At 41.7% G+C, this 23,670-nt stretch overlaps 3 protein-coding genes and 2 long non-coding RNA genes across 9 annotated transcripts in view; 2 read left to right on the forward strand and 3 right to left on the reverse strand.

Moving 5' to 3' along the window:
* Positions 1–10,995, reverse strand: part of LOC107272459 — a 33,924-nt gene extending 22,929 nt beyond the window's left edge. Inside the window, exon 1 of one of the 2 annotated variants that reach the window (XR_003061227.1) lies at positions 10,755–10,995. Coding sequence is in view for 1 of the 2 variants with exons in the window: in XM_015749631.2 (XP_015605117.1) it covers positions 10,755–10,802 (48 nt within the window). In the remaining variant the exon portion in view is untranslated. The remainder of the gene's footprint in view (positions 1–10,754) is intronic. The other variant, XM_015749631.2, reaches the window with a different exon arrangement.
* The window catches only part of LOC107272467, a 54,904-nt gene extending 40,255 nt beyond the window's left edge, over positions 1–14,649 (forward strand). Inside the window, exons 2-8 of the long non-coding RNA XR_001538950.2 lie at positions 11,511–11,671; positions 11,741–11,842; positions 12,643–12,739; positions 12,829–13,146; positions 13,203–13,315; positions 13,421–13,771; positions 14,152–14,649. This is a non-coding gene — a long non-coding RNA (uncharacterized LOC107272467). The remainder of the gene's footprint in view (positions 1–11,510; positions 11,672–11,740; positions 11,843–12,642; positions 12,740–12,828; positions 13,147–13,202; positions 13,316–13,420; positions 13,772–14,151) is intronic.
* LOC112495060 lies at positions 4,152–4,862 on the reverse strand. Its single transcript, XR_003061231.1, has 2 exons — positions 4,685–4,862; positions 4,152–4,499 (listed from the first exon to the last, which is right to left on the reverse strand). It is a non-coding gene; the product is annotated as an uncharacterized LOC112495060 (long non-coding RNA).
* A 1,970-nt stretch (positions 14,650–16,619) lies between the features above and the next one.
* Positions 16,620–23,524, forward strand: LOC107272465 (brahma-associated protein of 60 kDa). 4 transcript variants are annotated; one of them, XM_015749640.2, is made up of 7 exons: positions 16,620–17,185; positions 21,161–21,291; positions 21,370–21,545; positions 21,893–22,238; positions 22,314–22,511; positions 22,605–22,863; positions 22,941–23,347. In XM_015749640.2, the coding sequence occupies exons 2-7, from the start codon at positions 21,178–21,180 to the stop codon at positions 23,345–23,347; spliced, it is 1,500 nt and encodes a 499-aa protein (XP_015605126.1). In that variant the 5' UTR covers positions 16,620–17,185; positions 21,161–21,177. The 4 variants fall into 4 exon arrangements, with proteins under 4 accessions (XP_015605126.1, XP_015605123.1, XP_015605127.1 ...); XM_015749637.2 differs by lacking the exon at positions 16,620–17,185 and adding an exon at positions 20,555–20,689 and having other exon boundaries at positions 22,941–23,524; XM_015749641.2 differs by lacking the exon at positions 16,620–17,185 and adding an exon at positions 20,555–20,689 and having other exon boundaries at positions 21,908–22,238.
* Positions 17,281–20,434, reverse strand: LOC107272463 (pre-rRNA processing protein FTSJ3). The gene is made up of 6 exons (XM_015749635.2): positions 20,242–20,434; positions 19,697–20,160; positions 18,693–19,626; positions 18,207–18,629; positions 17,758–18,142; positions 17,281–17,670 (listed from the first exon to the last, which is right to left on the reverse strand). The coding sequence occupies exons 1-6, from the start codon at positions 20,306–20,308 to the stop codon at positions 17,415–17,417; spliced, it is 2,529 nt and encodes an 842-aa protein (XP_015605121.1). The 5' UTR covers positions 20,309–20,434; the 3' UTR covers positions 17,281–17,414.
* Positions 23,525–23,670: the final 146 nt, after the last annotated feature.

The raw sequence follows: 23,670 nt of genomic DNA on the forward strand, positions 1-23,670 counted from the left end.
TTTTGGTCCCCCCCCCCCCCCCCCGCCAATTCGTCCATTAATGATACTAGAATTCAAGAATACATTTTTACATTGAAATACGTATATATCGCTTTCGCACGATACGTGCTACTCGTCGTGAACTCTAATCGCGATTATTTCAGAAGCACGTTTTACTATCGAACAGCATAGATACTGATTATCGAGCTACTCCCGGGAATCAGTGGCCTCGAAAAGACACGCTGTCAAGCAAGTTCAAGGTTGCGAAAAACGTGACTGTTATCTATGAAAAATTGAAAAAGAAAAAGAAAAAGCTTATAACACACTACCAGAAGAAAAAAAGAAACCCGTGATCCTGTCAGACTTGCATATTAAAACCAGGTCAGAAAAATTCATCCACGTGCCGATAAAGCAGTCCAGCACATATTACTCGCGCCTACGTAATATCGTTAATCGTCGTCTGCTCGATCTACAAGTACATTGAGTAACGTTCGAGCGATAATTTAATCCACGAATCCAATATGGAATCCGAAGGAGTAAATTTACTTACCGAAAATACAATACAACAAAGTTTTGTCATTCCATCCATACGTTACGTATTGAAAGCACATATGTCATTATTTATAGTCGTTAGCAGCCGCTGTGGAATTCTTAGTAGGCATGACGTACGTATATAGATACGTGACCATTCGAAAATAGATTTTCGAGGTTACGTTTAACTTTTCTCGAATTTTCCTTTGCGACCTTGACACACGATAAACCCTCGTAGCTTTCACCGCGTCTGCGAATCATAACAGATACACGTGGCTTAGATAAGAATGATTTCGATCGCGCGATAACAGTACGGTGTAAATTTTCAAATAAGATAATCTATCGGCTCGCCAATCCTATCTGTCACTGTTCCTTTGTATCGCACGGTAATGGACTTGACTGTTTTATCATTCGTTAAAGTACCCGTCCATTAGACGCGTGTTACGAATACGTTCTAAGAAACCGGATATCGAGAATAAATAAACGGATACGGGGTGGGCAATAATTTACGAGTAAACTCACGATTACTCGATGAAACGTGTGTACGAGCCTTAAAGCCGTAAAGCGTCTCGGCTCTGTGTACCTACGTGCGTCTAAAGAATCTACGTCAAAAGACCGACGAAGGACGTTTCAATATGCATGCGTCGCGACGGGCGTCGTCGTATAGGTCCCGTAAAAAAAAGGCGATCCTTCGATTCGATGAAATTGTGCACCCGCCTTAATCCCCCCGCTTCGGGCAGAGATTGACAGGGGCGGAAGGTTAGGGCGCTACTCGAGCCCTGTACCAGGGGAGGATTTCGAATCGAGGCGTCTTGACGGGGTGGGAATGATAAATTAACAAATGCAAAATGGCGGACGATGACGTTGATAAGAAAGATCGAGAAACTCGAAGGGCGATCGAATAGCCGAAATCAGCCTTTGATAAGGAGCATTAGGGGCTTCCAAGTATATCCCTCGTAAAGGCTGTCTCACGTGTGAGCGATATACACGTATAGGCCGCGTCTTAGACGAAAGGCTGTCAATTTGGCTTGACTCAATGAACAGTCAAGGACGCGGACCTCGTTTGAATATGAATTGCGTCAATTAGACTCACCTTTATTCGCGACGCGTCTGTTTGTTAGCTGATTGGCCAGGATTATAGGCAAGTCGCCGCACTTTGTGGCTGAAGCTTAAATCTCTGACAAGGTCGTCCCTTTTCCCCTGCGCCAAGTACCAAGTACTGATATAAATGCTGGGAGTCCTTGCGAGGCAGGAAATTGTCTACGTAAACGACCGTCCTGTCTCTGCGTACCTCGTGGCCGTACCCATTGAGAGGAATATTGGGGATGAAGAGAAAAAGGAAGGAAAGGAAAAGAAAAGAAGGAAAATCCCGCACCGTTCACGAGAACAAAGTTAAGCTACAAGGAAGAGAATTTGCAAGGCCGCCGAAGGACACGAGCCATCGGCAGTGAAAGGATAGCGGTACAACGAATGCGTCACAACGTGATCTTTCTCATCCTCCCCGAAGGACCTCGGTGTGCTAAGCAAGGCCAAGAGAAAGATCAGTTTCCGACTTCTTGCCAGTCTAGCTGAACTCGAGCCCAGGGTCAACCATAACCTTCTCCAAGGCAAAGCCTCCGAGTCTTAATCTGTCATTGCAACGATCCATTAAGAATTTTTCAAGGAGATGACTATCTTTATCTCACGCGAACCAATCGCATTGGAAATGACATTCTCTGGCTGAACGAACGTTACATTAATTTATAATAATGCAGGAGGGCCCTAATAGAAATCCTGTAGGCGTCGCTGCGGTACGCGTTTAACTATGTGTTTATAATATATATATATATATATATATATATATATAGTCACATCCGTGTAGCGAACCCAGGGAATATTTATGCGAATGCACAATCGCGATTACGTAAGGACGAGTAGAACTGGAATAGCGGGAACTGGTCTCTCGCCAATAATTGCTACGTCTTAATCGAGCTACCGCGTGACCTTCCTCGGGTGAGGGTGTCGGGACAAGAATGACTTATCTCCTGTCACGTGCCCAATTAACAGTTACGGTATACAAATTTGTGGGATCGAAGTAAACATTTTTTTCGATAACAAATAAACCACCACCAACAACAGCATGCCCGTAACATATACTATCTAGGTCGATAAGTGTATAGTTTTAAACGAGACTGTCATACGAAATATATTTGAAAACTTTTCAAAGCCATCGCCCACAGCGTGATTCTCTTAAGGAGTCTCCAAGATGGATTGGACTTATTATTTTTCGATAGAATTACTTATCCTACTACGCAACGTTATCGCACCTGACATGCCACGTTGAAATATTACACCTCCTGGTAGAAGTTGCACCTATAGAATTTTTTAAGGTAGCCTCAACGTGGAACCCAATTTCTCATCGGCCCATGTCAGCAGCTACTGATCTTGCATTAAAAGTGCTTACCGGTTCTCGTAGGTAGATCAGAGCTAAGGCAGCTTGAAAAAATGAAAGACGAATCAACTTGATCCTGCAAGGTGAGAACGTTACGAAAATCGACTAGGGCTAGGAATATTATTATTTCCCTACTCGATAGTCAAGCGCCATTGCCATGAAAGGTCGTAGCCGAACAAGCCAAGAGAAACTGGGCCAAGCTGATGCTCTTCCTGAAATACAATTTAATCCCAAGGTCTCGGAAGTTGGTAATGGCCTCTCTTCCTACGAGACATTCCCAACCAGTGGGGTCACGGCTGTACGTGCGATTTACATTATAAACTCTGACTCCGAGTGCCGTCCCGGTACACACAGGATGGGTGTGGGACATAGGATGGAGCAATGGCGTAGTTGACCATGACTCCATATTTATGTTTCCCCCATGGAATAAAGACAATTACACATCACGAGACGAGAGAGCACCGTTCCCTTTGTTCTCGTCAATCCACTACGTAAATGATTCCACCTACTTCTAACCTAACGTATAACCGGATATACGTAGTTTCACAAGCCAACTACCAAAACGCACTTTCTCCAAAGAATCTCATCGGTACAGACACACATCCGTTCGACGTACAACGACATAACAGCGATTTGATTATAGCTATAAGAATTACAAATCTTACTCCTATTGCTACTTCCACGATCCTCGCATTCCCTCTTTTCGTTATCCCGCTATACTTTCTCTTGGTTGCATTAGCCAAGCGAGTTATCGTTAAAAATCCAGTTAAACGCCTAATGCGTTCCTTTGACGTAATCAACTAGGAAACGCTTGCGCGTCGTAAACCTTGGACATCGTCCTTGACTCATGTAGGAAGTATACATGTAACGTATGGACACGCTCGATACGATGTGCTCACACGAAATCGCCCAGCGTACTTTCACGTGTATATCAGAAAATATATATATAAACAATTCATATAGACTCTATTCGTCCACATATCCCCATACACGCACGCACGTACGAAAGATTGTATTATCTGCACGGCGTTCGGATAGCACGCAGCTTGCATAGAGAACAGATCGGAAATAGATTTAATGGATCGATCGTCATACTTCGGTAAACGTTACGGCATTTCAGGCCACAGCAGTCACGTACGGTATAAGAGACTCCGTGTTTCCAAAAATAAACTAATCGAACGCTTCGAACATTGCCCGGTATACTTGCAGATAAGTTAAACACGTGGGTTCGATGAGTATTAAGAATGGACGTTTACAAATGGCAAAAGAAAAAGTTATACAAATATTTCATACAAATTCCATAAGACGATTTCCCCTACTCCCATCGCATTCCAATTACCGTGCTCTTAATGTATACGAAAGAGTGCACTTTTCCTGTTCCTAACCGAGGCAAATGCCCTGATACGTACACCTTATAAACTCGTGTTCCAAGTATAATAGTAAATCTTGAAGTGTTCAATAGGATGGCGTCCAAGTGGAGAGAGTGGCCTCTCCTAGGAGCGGTGCCGTGGGTGTCGTCCCATTTACCCACTTAGACAGCCAGTGTGCTCATCATTGCCTGAAAGGAAAACAATGCTCATCAACTGACATAGCAAATGGTTCACGCCTCGTTCGGTTTTCCTTACTGTAAAGCGATCGAGGGACAGATGATAATGATGATGATAATGGCTGGGACAGCGAGCATAATAATAATAGCGAAGAGGCAAACTAAGGTTCAAGTATAAAGACACTGATTCATCTTACCAAGACTGGTACGAAGTAAATGATGACGTTTCGTGCGTGCATGGGTAATGGGAGCTTAACGAGGATGATTCAGCTTCCCAAGAGATGTAACCAGTGGCACCGACGACTGTCCGTTAGCGTCATCGAAGTTTTCCAATACGAGCAGCATCTTCGTGCACGATCAATCAAGACCCGGGGCTGATCTAGAGACAGGTTCCTTAGTCGCATCTAATTGCAAGCAAATACACGGCAATTGGAATTAGCCTGGGTAACCTAGACTATACTTTCTGGCACGTCTTCGAAGGCTCTCCGGCTCTATCTAGAGACCTTGTTATAACAGGAATACCAGAATACACGTTAGGACCACTCGAGACGACGCATCATTCAGCAGAATTTTAGGGTCGCGACCCAATTCAACGCCCTAGACTCGAACCACAGCTGAAGGCAGGAAGGCTACGCAAGACGCGTCCCTGACACGATAAAGACTTAGATTGGACCTCGCGCCGTTTGATTATCCGTTACCAGGGAAGCGGCTGTAACGGCGATATGAAATGGCTGGTTTTTTTAAGAGAAATTTGTTTTTCTCTCTCTTTCGTCCCCGACCTTTGTGCAACACGGACGTCGATCGAGCGTGTTACATAAAGCGACGTACCTTGGTCCTTGGTATCTTCCGTGTACGCGTACGCTGTAATATTCTTGTCTAATTAATCAATCGTAAGCGGCAGGTTTTGAGCCGTGCCATTAAAGTTTCTGGCAGAGGCCAACGGGGCCGCCGCCTCGTTTCCTACATTTTTATTATGGCAAACGGGCCGAAGACTCCGGGACTCGAGAGAACGTGGCCCTCGCGTGCCTCCTCGCGCCGTACTTCGTCGTACCGAACCCGAGCGAGAGTCGCTTTACGACTTTATGCATTTATGATTATTGACGAGACTTTCGGTACGAAGCAATTGGTAATACGAGTTGAGTTCTTGCCGGAATTTATTGTACCGAGACGCACGACCGTTACGTTGCGCGTGCCTAAGATTGCGCGACCTTCCTGCGTTATTACTTATTGCTGCAACCATTTGAGCTTCGGGTTTCTTTTTCATTTCCACAGCGAAAAATAGCTACGGAAAGATTTCGAAATTTCTCTGGACTGCCTTGAATTTCTCAATGCACAGCCGACAGTATTACGGTAACGTTCACTTGAGAGATCTTAAAAGACATATACGTAGAGCGCTAAGAATTTAAAAAAAATTCATTTCCATATTTCGATACGCAAGAAGATGATTTCGAGGCACATTCTTTTTTCGAGAGATTCAAATAGAAAGTCCTCCGAGAAAAGATCGCAAGACGATCGTGCCTCTCCGAGTCCCGAAGACAAGAGTCATGACTCAGGTCAGAGGTTTCAGAAAGTTCATCGAGTTCAACAGAGAGAGAAAGTCCCCTGCACGTAGAGCGCTTGACCCAGAATCCTAATTTTTTTCTATCCACCCTCGTCGCTCCTTCCTCCTTTCGATCTTCCTTTCCTCGAGGCTCGAAGCCGTCGAGCGTGCACGTCTAACTATCCTCCAGGGAAAGTTATTCGGCGGGGAAAGTGAAAGCCGTTCGGCGCGAGATCATCGATCTCGGTTACCGAAAAATGATATCAGGAATGCCAGGACGTATTTTAATAGTACCGGTTACGCCAGGAGATACCGGTTTACCCCGCGTTCGCTGATCGGTACCAGCAGATCTCGCGCCTACTTATCGTCCGGTATCGCGCGTACCCACCCACGCAACAACAATGCTCCAAATCGCTACCGTGCTCCAGTCAAGAGTAAAAGTTTACGGCAAGCGATTGCCATTGCTGGTGATCTTAATCCGGCTCCCAGAGACTCCCATAACTTTACAGCTCGTGCAAGATCGGGTCACGTGCTGTGGATCACTTTCGTAAAAGAGTGACAAAGTACAAGTACAAAGTGGAACATGGCCGACGGCCCAATGACCCGCTGACCTACATTCCCTTCGAGGAGTCTTCCGACGAAAGTGAAAAGAATCGGCCTTTACGGCGCAGCCAGTTTTACGACTGTACAGCAAATAAGCCCAATAGCCATCGATTCTTTTGACACACGTTGTATGCGTCCTGGGTGTCCAGTACTTTTTCACCATAACTCCAGGCTATTTTGAGCAGCGTGAAGTATGCCAAAAGTATCCCCTCCCGTAAAATCCTCGTCTTCCTGAGACCTCTCGAGATCCCAACAAAGTTAAGCCATTTAATACATCTTGTAAGTTAATGTTGCAGATTGTTAGCGGCATCTGTCCCTCTATAAATCCCTGGGCGATTAGAATAAATTTTGGCGAATGCACAATTTCGCATGGTATAAATAAAGCTATAAATAATTTTCAAACTGTATCCGCTTCTCTTGTGCTACGTAATATAATATAAAGTTTAACGAAAGCCGATGTTTCCGTCTGCATAATAAAAGTCTATCGATCGAACGATGTCAAGGAAAAAGATAGACAAACATAACGGCACATTTGAAGCTATCCAGCTTACTCGGACCCATCGAAGGGAGCGCGTAAGATAAGAGGGGTCAATGGCTCGCACGTGAAGCGAGTCGTCCTGCCGCTGAATGGAAAGAAAAGAAATGAAGAAATTTCCGGAAAAACGACTGGGAAACCGTAGTCCTTCGAGTCGAAAGGACGAACCGTGAAATCCCGGGTATTCCACGATTCCGTAAACGGAAGCCACAATCTTTCCTTGAAATATTACAATGGAAGCGCATGCGGTGAAAACAGAAATTTTTCCTTGGGCAATTACGTCGTCCTTGGAGGTTCATGAGTTTCGTAAATACCGTCCCAAAAGATACCCCCGCCGGCTCGACTTTCACCGTCTTACACAGAAATTCACTAGGCACTCGAGTTCATCTCTAACCGGATTTACGTCGTATCCCAGTAAAGACATCCCCATAAGACGACAATGCGAGTACATCAAAAGTCTCTTTGGAGAAACTTGTGATCCTTATAAAAAAAAAAAAATCCTTCGAAAGATCCCTGAAAGCTCCAAAAGCATATTCAACCAATTATCCATTGGCTCCAGGAGTATCGAGAGCGCCCGTGAATAAAGCTGAAATAAAAAAAAATTGACAAAGCATAGTAAAAAACAAAAACCAGATAAATTAATCACCGCAATAAACTCCTCCGTCTCGACGGCTGATCTCCACATCCTATTGCACGACTAACTGTAAAAAGACAAAGCAAACCTCATCGATCCGCCATAGCAGCACACGCGAGTGCAAGTAGGCAAGAACAATAAGAAAAGCATGCAGAGACGGAGGCGATGTGAATTGCGGAACTGGAGGAAGGTCGTTGTAACCTCGACTGACGATAAACAACGATACCAAACGAAGTCAATGCTAATCTCACCTCGTGACCCTTGACCCGACAGACCTCTTACAGACTTGTCCAGCTCTACCTAGCCGCGCTCATACCAACGGAAGGGAGCCGCGCGTATATAAAAAACATATCAATTCCTCTCCAGGCAACCATAACGAGCCTCCTGGTGAAGAAGACGCGTGCTGAATGACGTCGCGGCGCACGAAAGAAAACTATTAATAACACCTAAATGAGAAGCCGACCTTGGATGCAAGGAGAGCTCGACGTCGGAACCAGGAAGCAAAACAGCTTAATGGATTATTAGCGACACATCCATCAGCTATTTTAACGATCGGCCACGACCGCACCCTTATATCGTATCGCATTGACTCTTTCGCTTTGCCCAAAGGTGACTGCTTGCGCGTTTGGCTCTGGTCGCCATGTTGCTCCGCGAAACGATAAGCAGCAGCACTGGCTTCTGTTCTATCGCTTGTCCCCTTCTACCGTGCGTACCTACGATACGCCAGCACACGTATACGCGGCGAAGGACACGAGTCGTCCTTCTGTACTTTTCAAGGTCCTCGACGCGTAACGGCTTGCGCTCCCTTGTTGTCGCGCGAAACGTCACTCGCGAATATAATCCATTGTGCAACTCCTTACGCCGACCTTACTGCGACCTCAAAGTACCGCATGACTTTGTGTAAAGTCTGCGGCCGTGTCTGCTATACCTATGCAGGCATTATGCAATATCTTGGCAGAGATGTCTCGACAACGGTATACAGACTTCAGCAGGACACGGTAAATGTCTCGAGTGACATCTTCATTGCAGGAAATGCTCCAAATTTGTAATTCAGGTTAAACGTCTCCTCGGCTTGATAGGTCAATGGTATCCGATGCCTGGGATCCTGGACTCGGTGGACCTGTCGACAGAGGAATCGCTAGAGATAGTACTCTGTGAAGTTTATAGTGAAAAGGAAAAAAAGGACTCCGAAGGTTCAACGGCCCAGGAGAATATTGCGTATCTTAAATAACCGTAAGGTCATAAAGGTATAAGTACTGTTACGCAACATGGCGGGGCCTGTTAATGACCCAACAGTTCATCCGACGATAATCTCTTCATGACCGTATTGGAAAAACACGATGCTTCAACCTTCCGCCAGAGAATGGTGGTCGCTTGTTAGTCCATCTTCCTTTCGGTCGTCATTCATCCACCAGTCACCCACTATTTGCAATGGCCTCCTTTTTGATTTACGAGCAGTGAAACCGTTACGACCCAAGTATAATTCGAGCGAGTTCCGATTTTATGGTCGTACCGAAATTTCGTAATTTCTCAGGACAACAAGAGGCCCTCTACTTCTGGCTGCTGCTTGATTTACAATAGTACCACCATTTTATGTTATTCGGTGACGTTGCTTCATCTTGTTTCAAGCCGTATCGCACCCATCCTCATTACAGTTCAGTTTGCGGAAGAAAATTCGCAGGCTCTTTGTGCCGGTCTCGAGCTTAGACCTTGTTCCCTTCCTGTTTCGGTGAACGTGCGAATATTTACATCGAGTAATGACACTGAAATTTCACAGGAAATTATATAGTTGAAAGCATGACAGTGGCGGAGGAGCTGAAATTATTATGCGTGGAAAAAGTTAAAAATTCGACAAATATTTGCATTATCCTTGGCAGATTGGCCATCAGGATTTACGAGGGTTGCTCATAAAAATGAGGGAAAGTAATAAAGTGAAGTAACGAGGAAAAATAAGAATGGGCTCCACGTGGCCTTTCTTCCTTTTTTTTTTTTCATTTGTTATGTACCTACATAAGCAGGTTCACGTTTTATCGGTGGAAAAGTCACTTGCTACAGTCGTGTGGTGGTATATGTGAGCAATTGAATGCGGAAAAATTCTTGACAAGGTCATTGGTATCAAGGCCAATAGTATATAACGTCCACATACGAATACAGTCACGATACTGCCGCACCTGACTTACATTTCAATTTTTGTTACCTATCGCACTTGTGTTTGCAGGAATTACATTATTTTACTTCAAATATTGTCGATTGTGAAATTCGCAATGCCAAATCTTTATGCATCTATATTTCAGCATATTTTTCACTCCCTGATAGATTTGCAAGAAATAAAAAAATTGTAATTCTTCTATCGGAATGTAATTTGCTCATATAGTACGTATTGCAATGACTCGCATTAATTTATGGAGGTCATTATGAGAATTATACAAAAAAAAAACAAATAATTCTAGCATTTACTTACCTGCAGTGCTGAATAAGTGGATGTAATGTATTAGTCGTTTTTCGTAACAAAAAACATGGAAATTCGCAAATAGGTATCGCGTTGTCCATAATGTATGTCGATGTAGGAATCCATAAAAATAGTAGATAGGATAAATTATCCTTATGATAAACCATAACGAACATAACACAACAGCTTGTATCGTTATACGAGAATTGTGCGAAAAACAATGATGGTGCAACAAAAAACTTATGTCTTCCCATTTTCCAAGAAGCTCCAAAACCGTTACGTTTTAACGATAATCAAAATCAACTGAACTGTTTCCTGCTATACCTTATTACGCAATGAGGTAATAGAATAAATGTGACTCACGTTTTTCTGAAGAACACAAATTCAGAAGCAATAAACACTGTTACGTTACCTGGAAGAATAACACAATTAACAGTAGTCCTCATAAGAGACTGTATGGAACTGCCATTGTCAATAAGCCTGAGATAAATTTGCAAATATTTCACCTCAGCATTATTTTCCCGAGTTAACATATTCTCAGCACCTTCACTCATCCTCAGGGATTCACTATTACACCAAATTTTTAGTATTTACAGAAAAATTAATGCAAACTTTAAAAACTGTAACGACAATGTTCGCAACTGACAAGCTCCGGCTTGTCGCCCGACGCCATTGCCCTTCTTGAGGCAGCCAACCGCGGCCTGTGCATTTCTTAAGGCCCATTTCAATGTATCGCAATAATGTACGAAAAAGAGGAAAAGGACTTCACAGAAAAACGCATTGATTTAATATTTAAATAATGCTTTAACTTATTCATCCTAAATATTTAAATATAAAACCAAAATGCAATTTATATTGTATACGTAAATCGAATTGAAGGAAACCTTTTTGTTCGATTATCGAGACTCTAGAGAGTTTTATAGTCCCGGACGTAAAATGGAAATTATCGAAGCGCTCTGTTATCTCGCACGTCCACCTTAGGATCTATGGGGAATCGTATAATCCGAACAGCTTAAAATGGGTCGATAAATCAATAACGTATTTTATTAATCTTTTCACAATAATCTCACACGCATGCATGCAACTAAATACTTTCAATGAGTTTCAATAAACTTATCATAAGAGCAGACAACTCAGAAGATAGCGGTTGAGTTAACCGAGTAGAGAATAATCATAAAGGCCTTTATGGACTGGAAGAAGAAGGGTACGTTAAGAACTTTTTCCCTTAAAAAGTCCCGTGTGTATCTAGCTTGTGATTTCAGGTCGATAGACATGACGCAAGCAGATCGTGAAGAGATGAAGTTCAAGGTTGACTCGGCTGAGTGCGCGCTACGCCAGCGGCAGAGGTGATGGAAATCGTGACAGCGACCCACGCTAGAGTGAAAAATACATAGGAAGATGGAGGAAAAACAGGGTAAAAGAGGTTAGTTAGGGGAAATGGATTTATACCCTTCTTTCTCTCCCTGTTTTTTCTTCTATTTTTTTTTTCCAGAACGTGAGTGGGTTGGAGAATCTCGAGGGCGAAGTTAATGTCCTTAAGGGAATGAGAGCTTTTTTGGATTTTCGTTCCAAAGATTCGAATGGAAGGGGCAAGGTGAGTTTACCCAAAAATTACAGAAGTAACCAAGAGGCATGTCAACCAAATTCATCACCGTAAAATCTATTTGTTTCTAATAATAGTGAATATTCAATTACTATAACACTACAGACATGCTCTACATAACATCCAGCATTCACAAAGTGTCCATAAGACATCCGGACGACCACAGGGTACAAATAGTACATCCGTAGGATGTTTTTACTGCATGGAATATAATGTATCATCCGAAGTATTTCGCAATAACGCATGACTTATGATAGTGACATCATTATCGAATGATCTCGTATAATTACCTTTCATGCGCAAAGAACTCCGTATGTAGCACTTCCGTAAAGATTTGCTAATTACCCATAAACAGGTATGTTAATCTCATACAGGACAAGTCGCAATCTCGATCGGTAGATTATTTTTCTTTAAAACTATCCTACCGATGTGCTTTTCTATGTGAAACGTATCATAATAGTTTATCGCGAATGTCAAGCATAGGCAGTTTGCATGGATCTCCATAGTTTTCTCATAAGAGCGTGCTATCAATCTCGAGATATTTCCTTTACAATTCACACGACAGGCGATACCGTTCTCGATTCACCACGAGCGACCGTTACTTTGGCCTTGGGATTTTCTAGATCAGTACAACGTCACCTCAATAACCAGGGTATAACAGTCGCGATGCGCAAATAACCTATAAATATTATTGACATACTAAAAACTTATTTCACATACGAAGCATATAATATCTACACACGTTAACATAAATATATATTGTATATTTAACAAGTTCTTTCCCTTTACAGTCAATTGTATAAGTCAAATCCGATTACTGATGACATCAAGGAGATTGGGAATCACATCAGGGCACATCAGAGCTGACTGTGAGTGTGGTAGATACGTGTATGTACATACAGATAGGAGTGGAATTCCGTGATTCATGAAACTACGAATCACTGTGGACTTTTTTATATCTCTATTCTGGCTTTTAGGGAGAAACGGGTAGTATTTGGGTTGGCGTGCCCGGACACGGCCCGGACGGTATGGCCTTGAACTTGACCTCGGCCCTGAGCTCACCAACTAAACTAACCTCTACAGATACAACGTATCCCGTACCAGCTCGACACTCGTTAAAGTTGGTTGCGAATGTCGAGAACCCAGCGGCATCCGCGATACGTACCAACAGTCGCCAATAAGAAACATATCCTCGACCTAACATCCGCTCTAGGTCACAACCTCAGCTTGCAGCTGGCTCTGCCAACCGATTTACTGACCTAGTGCAAGACACGCTATGAGAATCTTGTCGAGCGGTAACGTATAAGTTTTTAATAAATTTTCAAGTAATCCAAAAAGATTTTCTTTACAGTATGTCCCAAGGATCCCTTATATGGAGGAAATAAAACTACAAGGATTTCCATCCGACGTCAAGATCCTAGATTTTACTCTAGGTCTCTATATATTCTGCTACATTATATAATGGTATAGTACATGGCTATAAACATCGCTAAAGCCAGTGCGAGGGCGTTGGAAATTCTGCGCAGTGGCGAATACGACCCAATTTGACGAAGGTGCACTTTGTTTCAGGCGAATCCTTAGGTCGACCTCGACGTGACCCTTGGACCTTGGGATATATACATAAACGTAACCCCCTCGAGCAAGTTCTCTCTTGGCTGACATCGATGTATAACGTGGAGTTGCCCGTGACCGCCAAAGACCTTGGCCATGGCTCGTAGTGTACGAGCTGAGGGTACTGCCAGCGGTAGGGGATGGAACAGCTAGGACGTCGCAACGCAAGCGTCGAGGCGCGCGCATCCCGCTCGATGCGATGAAACTACATCGCAATCGAAGCTAGGTCAACCTTGACCTTATACTCGCTGCTAGCCACAGGTCCATACTCCAAGTGCGCTCGAAGGCTATTTGCACGGGAATTACGAGGTGTCACTTGAGTTCTCTTGATATATCAAAGCACTGATAATTAATTGAAAATTCGCTTTGCTTAAACATCACTTTCTAGGGAAAAGATAATATTCCAAGATCTATATAGCCACTAAATATACCTATGTATATCTGTAGACAATGCTGGTTGTACGATGCGCCATGGATATTGCATCAGCCGGCAGCTTCGACATATAGAATTTCATACAGACAGGAAATATATTCATATATGAGACACCAGTTAGGATCTTATCAATTCGCATTTGCGCTTTCCATAAATATAAATGTCAATGCCCTAAAGCCGTCTTTCACTGAAATCTATGTATATGACTGTGAGCACCAAAAAGCATATAGTAAAAAAGATCTTTTTTTCTTCACAGGGCAGCCAACTATAGATATAAATCAAATGAAATGTGTGGACATCAGGATGGAAAAATTCTGTAGTTTGTAAATTGGATTATAACACCGAAATTACTGAGTCGACCTTGGCCTTGACATCGACCGTAGCGTCCCGACGCTACGCAGTTGCATCAGAGGGAATTTCATCATAGACCGTTCGATACGCGAGATGTTATATATGTTTGGTGAAAATTTTTGTAGAGGTTCGTGGAAGTCGGATGATATAAATTTAGATACATATATGCATCAGTGGTAAGAGAAGAGGGGATACGTATCACGAAAGCGGGAACACACTCGTATCTTATTTCCTGAGCTTCCAAAATTAGTTGAGCGTTCTGGGGACGGTTCATACGTCATATGAGGAATATGACTACGTCCCACGTATACACGTAATAACAATTCACTGTATATTCCGTAATCTCCAGACATTCTCGCAATCTCATTTTTAATGATAGCCTGACGATCTAAATTAAAGCATTTAATCAACAGAAAATGTGAACCGAGTCACTGACGGGATGCATCAGAAAATATAAGTGGAAACTACATGCCATTTGACTCACAGAGAGGATGAAGGAAAACAAGATAAACAGATAGAATTCTCAGTACAGGAATCTTCAGTACATAAAATCTAAAATTACGTGGTACGAAGGATATTAAAGATATTATATGAAAATTCGTACAACCACGTTGTTTATAATTAATATTTATATCTGTTTGAAGTACTTCCGGGCAATTTGAGAAATGGATGTTTTCCACGTGCAATCAACCCTTCAGGATATTCGCATCAGTGGAGATATACTGCTCCAGGTGGATGGATGGGACGTGCCCAGATTCAATAAAGCTCAAATCACTGGCGCCTGCCGTTCGCTTCCCCGTTCGCTGCAAAGAACGAACGGTTACTCGTTTCGTGAACTACGCCGGGATAGCGACGCAGCAAGAGACGCCCGATGAACCAGGAAGTCGTATTCGTTGAGAACAACGACCAAGGACTTTCCTCTTCCTCCACGCCTATATTCCTCCTACGTGTTAATTCTTTTTAGTTTATTCATTCGCGCGTCCATCGCGAACCATGCATACCTTCAAAAATTACATAAACGTTCGTCGAAGTGCCTCAAGGTTCGCAAATCCACGATATGGAAGTAGAGGACAGAAGAGTTTCACCAGAACTTCTACGATTTAAATTTTTTTACCGCAACGAGAATGTCATAGTATGATTCAGAGACCTAGAGCTACGGTAAGAATCACAATAATATATTTGCAAAGAACTGTCAATGTTCTTATTCGAATTTTCGTTCAGGGCCATCCTCGTCCCGGACATGATGACTTACTGCAAGTTTTAACGGTCCCGTCTATTTTCTAGCATGATCCATACTCGACCTCGACTTCGGGAACCTGTTGCTGTGCTGGTTACCAATGTATTAATACGAAAGACATCCACACAAAGTTCCTCGAAGATGTCACATAGACTAGGACTACGTTCAGAACATCTTACGACCCACCACACGATAAATGACAAACCATACCTTGGAATTAACTATAGCCAACCGATACGAACCTGCCTGTCTAGTATCGATAATAGAGATTCACAGTATATCGTATATATGAATTAAAAAATTCACGATGACAAAGTCGACCGCTCGAAGGAATCAGGGTCGCTGAGCCATGACGCATATAATGATGATCAATAAAATGATCAGGTGGTGACTTTCGGAAAAGTCCAAGGTCACCATCCTCTGACGCTCGCTCCTGTATACCAAGTTACTAGATTTATTTGCGCGTTTGACCAGCTGGCGCGCATCTCGAATTACGTGCCAGGGATTGATCGCGTGCACGGAGTCGGCGAACAATCAAAAGGTCGGATCGATGCTGAGAAGGAACCGTTAGCGCACTCAAGTCAAGATGCGTGGGACGAGTCTTCTCTGGGTGCTCTTGCTTTCTTCGAAAGAGCAGATCGTGCCATGTGTATGTACATATACATTTGAGAACGTAGCGCCAACTCATACCCGTGTGTAACGAGACATTAGGTAGGAGGAGGTGAAGGAGGACGAAGAGATGGAGGAGGATTGCTGCCTGAAATAAAAACAAGGTCAAGTTTAACCAAGGCCGCGTGCCGAGAGGTGTATCGGCCCCCACGAGGTAATAGCCATTTATTAATACTTCTAGTGTCTAGAAGCAGTATTGCCTTCCCGAATAAAAGTTAGATTCCTCCGAGCTGATCTAGAAAGAGATCTTTCGTACGTATCTACAGGACGTATCGTACCGATTGCCACGACTCGTGGATTCACGTGGACGAGTAACGAGGCGCCCGTCAGGATCACAAAGCAGTGACGCCGACGCTTTTACGTTTGTATGGATACGCTTCGTATACTCCTTCAGTGTTATGTATGCCTCTACCTACGTATATGCTTGTACATTACGCGCTATGTTTTCGCGGCAGGAAAAGCCTGCGCAACGACAAACAAAAGTGACGCGATATTCGCGATGTATCTCCGACTTTGGCCTTCAACCATCGGTACTTGTATAAGTCGAGTCAAAGTGCAAGGTGACCGCGTCACGTCGTAAAATAACATATTATTTTTACGCCCGGTTTTATGCGCGAACGTCGGTGGTTCGCTCCTCGTCCGGAGGAGATATTCGATCTCGGTCATTCAGAGAAGAAAGGGTGCTATTTGCAATTTTACTTTTTGACACTAAACACCAACCTTCGGGACGCCTCTGCCGGGAGATATGTGACGATATAAAAATGTTGGGACGATTTCAGAGTGGAATTTCCACGAGCGCGATTATTATTCTCGTAAACGTGCCTAATATGTAAGTGGTACTCATCGTCTAAGATCGCGACAGAAAAATAATAAGACACTCGCGACTTGTTTGACTATACATACATACGTATATTCGTCACGCTCTATATCTATAGCAAGGTTGGCACTAAAACCCGGATAAGAAATTGGCCAGGAATTCAGCCAGTGCCAAATCGTAAAGTAGGGACGACCTCTGTGATCCAACGAGTTCAAGGTGAAGATAGAGAAGTAAAAGATGGGGACTGGGTAATAATATTCGGGATTACGTTAACTGGGAAAATCCAGGATTTACGTTGAGAGAAATTGTCATTGTTTTTTCATTTTTTATCTTTATTGCGTCACTGATTGACAATTGCCGCTTGTTTATCCAAACTATTATGTACATATGTTTGGGCCCTTCCACGTCAGCCATTTTTAATTGGATGTGAAATGCATACTGTTCATTATCTTGATCGTTTTTTTACTTTGGTAGCCTTGGGTTTTCCACGAGGTGGTTTACCACCACGACCCTTTTTACCCCGACCCTTAGTCTTCTCCTTTGCTTTGACAGCTCTTAAATCTTTCTTTAATCTTGGATCAACAACCTTGTAACGACCTTTGACACCAGCAGGTCGCATGGCTCTTTTCTGGGCTGAATGCTTCTTTGCTACCACATATGTCACTTCCTTCCTCGGTTCTTTCTGTGCCTTTTTGTATAGACTGCCAAAAGTTATGTAAGATACACAAAATGTTAGTATTATTTTTCTTAGATTTATTTTTGTTTGTTTTTACGTATTGGATACTTACGTTTTAACCTGCTTTGCTTTTTCCCTGTCACTGATATCCGTATTGTCCATTAAAGCTTCGACCTTCTTCTTAGCTTTTTCCAACTTCTTCATCGCCCGCCTCTTCTTCCTAGCTTTAGCCTCCATTACTTTTTTTATTGGCCTAACGTTCAGTTCTTCCACTCGCTTTTTGTACTCGTCCACGAGTTCTTTAGGTACTGGAGCTTCCTTCCTCATATGCTTTTCTTCTTCCTGGACGAACCAGTCTGGAAGCCTCTCGTCATTGAAGGTATATCTATTCCACGCTCCGTCTATTAGATCCCTTCGAGTTTTTTTACTTTGAACCATTAACGAGCCCAATGCGAGATCCTCCTCTGTCAACTTTCTTTTATTCTTCATTTTTAGAGCTGAAAAATAAGGGGTCATTATGTTGAAGTCGTGTGTTAAGAGATAATTAAATGAAATACTTACGCTTGTCTTTAGAAACAACTTCGAAGCCATCTTTTCCACCAATCTTTTTTGACTTCTTATTCGGAGCCATCATTTCTTCCATGTCGTATTCAGATTCAGAACTGGTAACATTATCCTCGTCGTCTTTATCTATTTTCTTTTGTATTTTATTAATCGTTGCTGTTTTTTTCTCGCCTACTATGGAGCCGCCTTTGCTTTTGTATTCCTCTACCATTTTATCCAGTTCAAAGTCCTCGTCCTCCTCCTTCTCTAAGTTCTTAAAAACATCCTTCTCGAACCATAATTCAGCTTTATGAATTTTTTTAGCTTTCTTATCCCTGGGGTCCAAATCTGTGATTAAAGGATTCTCATCTGCTTCTTCAATCTTTCTTCTCTTCGTTTTCGCTACTGGTTTCTCTGTCTCATCTTCTGAATCGCTGAGACCTAAATATGATTAGATAACTTAATTGTAAGGTAAATGAATATTTATTATTATTTATACTTTACCTAATCCAGATGTGTCAGTATCTGATTCTTCTGAATCTGAATTTTCTGCTTCACTGTCATGCGACTTGTAATAAAGACCTGTACTGTCCAAATGTCCTGAGTCTTTATGATATTTAACTTTCTTCGGTTTAGCCGGCTCATCATCCGAATCTACATCACTCTCAGCTAGCACATCAGGCAGCTGATCAGTTACAGTTTCCAAATGTTCAATCGTTTCTATTTTCTTCAAGTCAAACATATCATCACTCTCTAATCTTGGTCCTTCGTCACCCTTAAGAACCATTTTCAAATTAAGGCGCTCATTCAATTTTTGTCTTTCCTTATTCGCCTTCTTCTTCTTTCTTCTAAGTTCTCGTGCTTCTTCTGCAGAAAGTTCTGCAATTTGCTTGTCGATTTCTTCATTTTCTAAATCTTCCTGTGCTTCCAATGTGATCGGTGTCACTTCCTCTGTATTTGCCTCTTCAACTACCGATTCATCTTTCGTCTCTTGACTTTTCCGTAGTTCTTCCTTGAGTATCTTCCACCAAGTAAGAAGTAGCCGTAACTCCTTCCTGCCAAGAACTTTAATATCCTTACAGCATTCTTTAAGTTCGTTAGTAGTTTTCGGATGATTTGCTATTCTCTCGTCATCTATAACAATTTCTGATGCATTTTGCAGAGCCTCTATACCGCTACTATGAGCGATAAAGTCTGTAGCCAATAATTTGTGATGCAACGTATGATCATTTTCTGGATATCCCTCTGCCTTGCTTTTTTTCTGCTTTTCAGGATGAAAGACATTCAATTTGTTCTTAGATTCGACTTCCAGTTCAGAAAATACGTATTTTGGATCCAGAAATTTTGGATCGAGTTTGTCAGGTGCTATGTAGTATTGACATACAACGAAAATTTCAGCAGATTCATTTCTGGATGCTTGCGGTTTAGTGGCATGGACCTAAGGACAAAGGGGTATCTTAAGCATTAAATAATCATAACTAATTGAACTAGTGAAACAACTTGCATACCTTCTTAAATAATTGTTTAAGTACCCAAACTAATGGATGGTAATCCCTAGATCTAAACACTTTTGTCACAAACCATCCACCAGGTCTTAAAAATTGTGTGGCTACTTTGACTGCTGCCAAAGTAAGAACTGTTTGTTGATAAGCATCATGCAGCCAATTTTTTCCTACATTAGGAGCACCATCGTTTAAAACTACATCGGCTTTCCATGTTTTCAATTCTCTGGTAATTGCCACACGGCACTTGTCGGTAGTAATGTCTTCAGTGAGACTGATGCAACCAGGTATCGGTTTTATTGGAAATAAATCAACACCTATTACGATGGAGGATACAGGCATGTTTTGTCTGGCAACCTGCATCCAACCACCAGGTGCTGCACAAAGATCAATACATACTCGAGATTTCTGAAGAAATTCAAATTTACGATTAAGCTGTATTAACTTAAAGGCTGCACGAGATCTAAAACCTGTAAGGAGAATTCAGAATTTACAGCACTACATTTTACAATTCATTTATTATGCATGATGTACATAAACTTTATACATACCAGTCTCTTTAGCCAATTGATAATACTTATCCCTCCGCTGCTTTCCAATTTTCGATTTCTTCCCCATTTTATAATGCGTGAAATAACGCTTTTATGAAAAAAACAAATCTGCTGCCCGTCACGGGCGATGCAGCACGTGGACACAGATATTCTATAGGTTATGTTATTATGCTCGTTTGATTATGCTCTAAGGTTTATTTTCATGAATAATGGCGGCAACGACAGTTGGTAAAGTCGAACATTTCATTGGTTCTTCTGGAAGACCAACTGACCACGAGCCAATTACAGTCCTTTAACAATTTTACATACCTATCGCTGTTCTGAAATGTTGGCTTAAAGTACTAGGAATATTTTCTTTATTCTCAACTTCTCGGGAACCATCAACGAAAATTTTGGAGTATTCTCCGTGTTGGTAATTCTGGTTAGCCGGAGATAGGCGTTGGAAAGCGTAGGTTATTTTTTATTAATTTGGTTTTTAATAGACGTCTCGTGTACTTTAAACGTTTATAACAGATTCGGTGTAAATTTGGATAAAGGATTGTTTAATGTATAATAAAACAATAAGTGTTGTATGTTGCCGAAAAAAGTTCGCAGTGTTTGTGGCATATACAAAACAGTTTCAGTAAGCTACCTTGAGCGATTGGGTTTTAGTTTGTAATGCATCAACCTGTATTTCTATTTGCATTAATAAATTGTAGATTAGTTTCTTTCAGTAAACAATATAATGTGTTTTTGGTATAAGTATTGTGTATATTGTCAACAATGATACACTATTGCTCCATTTATGTGCTACTGTTAGCATCTTGTTTATGGCATTATACATCTCATTACATAGCGCGTTCAGCATTTTGTTTAGATGTAACATTAATATTTATCGTAAATTGCGTATTAATATGTATATTATTTATTTTTCCGGAAGATAAACATTTCATAAAAATGGCGCAAAGGTTCCCTGTACCAAATGCAGGGAACAATGGTCCTCCACCACAGCGTTATCCTCCACCATCGGTACCACCAAATTTAAGGCAATACTCAGGGCCAAATTTTCCAGTAAGATGCAATGCTGCACCACCTTTTACTTTTACTGTATTAAATGCTTTTGGTTGGTTTGAACTAAAATCTCTTTAGATGCAGCAAAGATCTGGATTTACTCCACCACCACAAATGGGTACTGGTGGTCCTGGTCCTGGTGGAATGATGAGGCCTAGCCAACCATATTCTACTATGAGACAAGGTCCTATGCCGACTCCTCCTGGTGGTAAAAGAAGTGCTGATCAACGTATACCAATGTCCCAGCAAAAACCGTGAGTGTATCGGTATTTTTATTTTATTTATTTCTTAACAATTTGGCATGTTATTTTTCATTGACCAATCAGTGAAAAATTGCTTCATAAAACTGATTTATAAATAAACAATGTTTTATTCTCTAATTCATATTTCTTTCGATTATTTCAAGTTTCAAAGAAAAGTTATGAAACATTTGGGAACTGAATTCTTTATCCATACACTTACACATTTATAGTACATTAATTTTGTTCATCAAGGAACTTTAACCGATGACCCGTGCTATGGCGCCAAATCAACACACACACCGAAATTTCCAAATTACTTTTGATTTTTGAATCTATGATTTTCACAAATACTCATCTAGGTATTTTTGGAACAGTGATTTTTCACATTCCACATCCAAGAAGAAGAAGAAACTGGCGGACAAAATTCTGCCCCAAAAGGTCCGCGATCTCGTGCCAGAATCGCAGGCTTACATGGATTTACTTGCGTTTGAAAGAAAACTAGATGCAACGATAATGCGCAAGCGTCTTGATATTCAGGAAGCACTGAAACGTCCGATGAAACAGAAACGGAAATTACGTATATTTATATCCAATACGTTCTATCCGGCCAAGGAAGCCGGCGAGGGTGAAGAGGGTTCCGTCGCGTCCTGGGAACTAAGGGTCGAAGGACGACTTTTAGATGACACTAAAAATGACCCCAATAAGGTAAGACATTTATATACCATTCCCTTCCTTCCTTATCCAACTAAAAACAATCTAATAGATGCTCTGCTTTTTTAGGTAAAAAGGAAATTTTCATCATTCTTCAAGAGTCTAGTTATAGAATTGGATAAAGACTTGTATGGGCCTGACAACCACCTAGTCGAATGGCATCGTACATTAACAACACAAGAAACTGATGGTTTTCAAGTTAAAAGACCAGGAGATAAAAATGTCCGATGCACTATACTATTACTTTTGGATTATCAACCTCTGCAGGTAACCTAATACACAGTGTTCGCACATTATGATATCCACTGACAATCATATTCATCCTCCACCTTACCTATCCTTGTACATTTTTTTCTTTAGTTCAAGCTAGATCCACGATTGGCACGTTTACTTGGCGTTCATACGCAAACGCGACCTGTTATAATATCCGCATTATGGCAGTACATAAAAACGCACAAACTTCAGGATAGCCACGAGCGTGAATTTATAAACTGCGACAAATACCTGGAGCAAATATTTGCCTGTCCCAGAATGAAATTCGCAGAGATACCACAGCGTTTAAATCCTCTGCTTCATCCTCCTGATCCAATTGTCATCAATCACGTTATCAGTGTAGAAGGTCAGTATAATACTTATTCCACTCTTGAATTAATTTCCTGATATTAAACGTCAATTTATTTCTCTCATTCATAATAGGCACAGAAACAAAACAAACAGCGTGTTACGACATAGACGTCGAGGTGGACGACACGTTAAAAACTCAAATGAATAATTTTCTATTGTCAACCGCAAGTCAGCAGGAAATACAAAGTCTGGATAATAAGATTCACGAGACTGTCGAGACAATCAATCAATTGAAGACAAATCGTGAATTCTTCCTGAGCTTTGCAAAGGATCCGCAGCAGTTTATCAATAAATGGATTATTTCCCAGACAAGAGATCTGAAGACCATGACGGACGTGGTTGGGAATCCCGAGGAGGAACGACGCGCCGATTTTTATTATCAACCTTGGGCACAGGAGGCGGTTTGTCGCTATTTCTACACAAAGGTTCAACAAAAACGGGCAGAACTCGAACAGGCACTTGGTATTCGAAATTCATAAGGGATAAATGATTCATTAAATTTTAATGTATACTTTTTGTAACCTTGTTACATGCTAGGTAACAATAACGTCGTATACTGAATGATTCATATACGCACTCCGGCCTGTCAATAAATTGTGCATTCATTGAAAGCGATACTCGCACCGAGTAATAATGATTAACAAACTGACTGTTAATGAACGATTTTTTCTATCAACTTGGCTTGCGAGTATTTATTGAAATTAGGTATATTTATGTACCCGGAAGTTGGATCGTGCACTGAATCAGTGTCAGCGCGTCTAACACGACAAACCAGGTTCAGATTTTTAATTCATAAAAATAT

Source organism: Cephus cinctus, unplaced genomic scaffold (genome assembly GCF_000341935.2).
Source record: "Cephus cinctus unplaced genomic scaffold, Ccin1 Ccin1_scaffold1184, whole genome shotgun sequence".
NCBI classification, from domain to species: Eukaryota; Metazoa; Arthropoda; class Insecta; order Hymenoptera; family Cephidae; genus Cephus; species Cephus cinctus.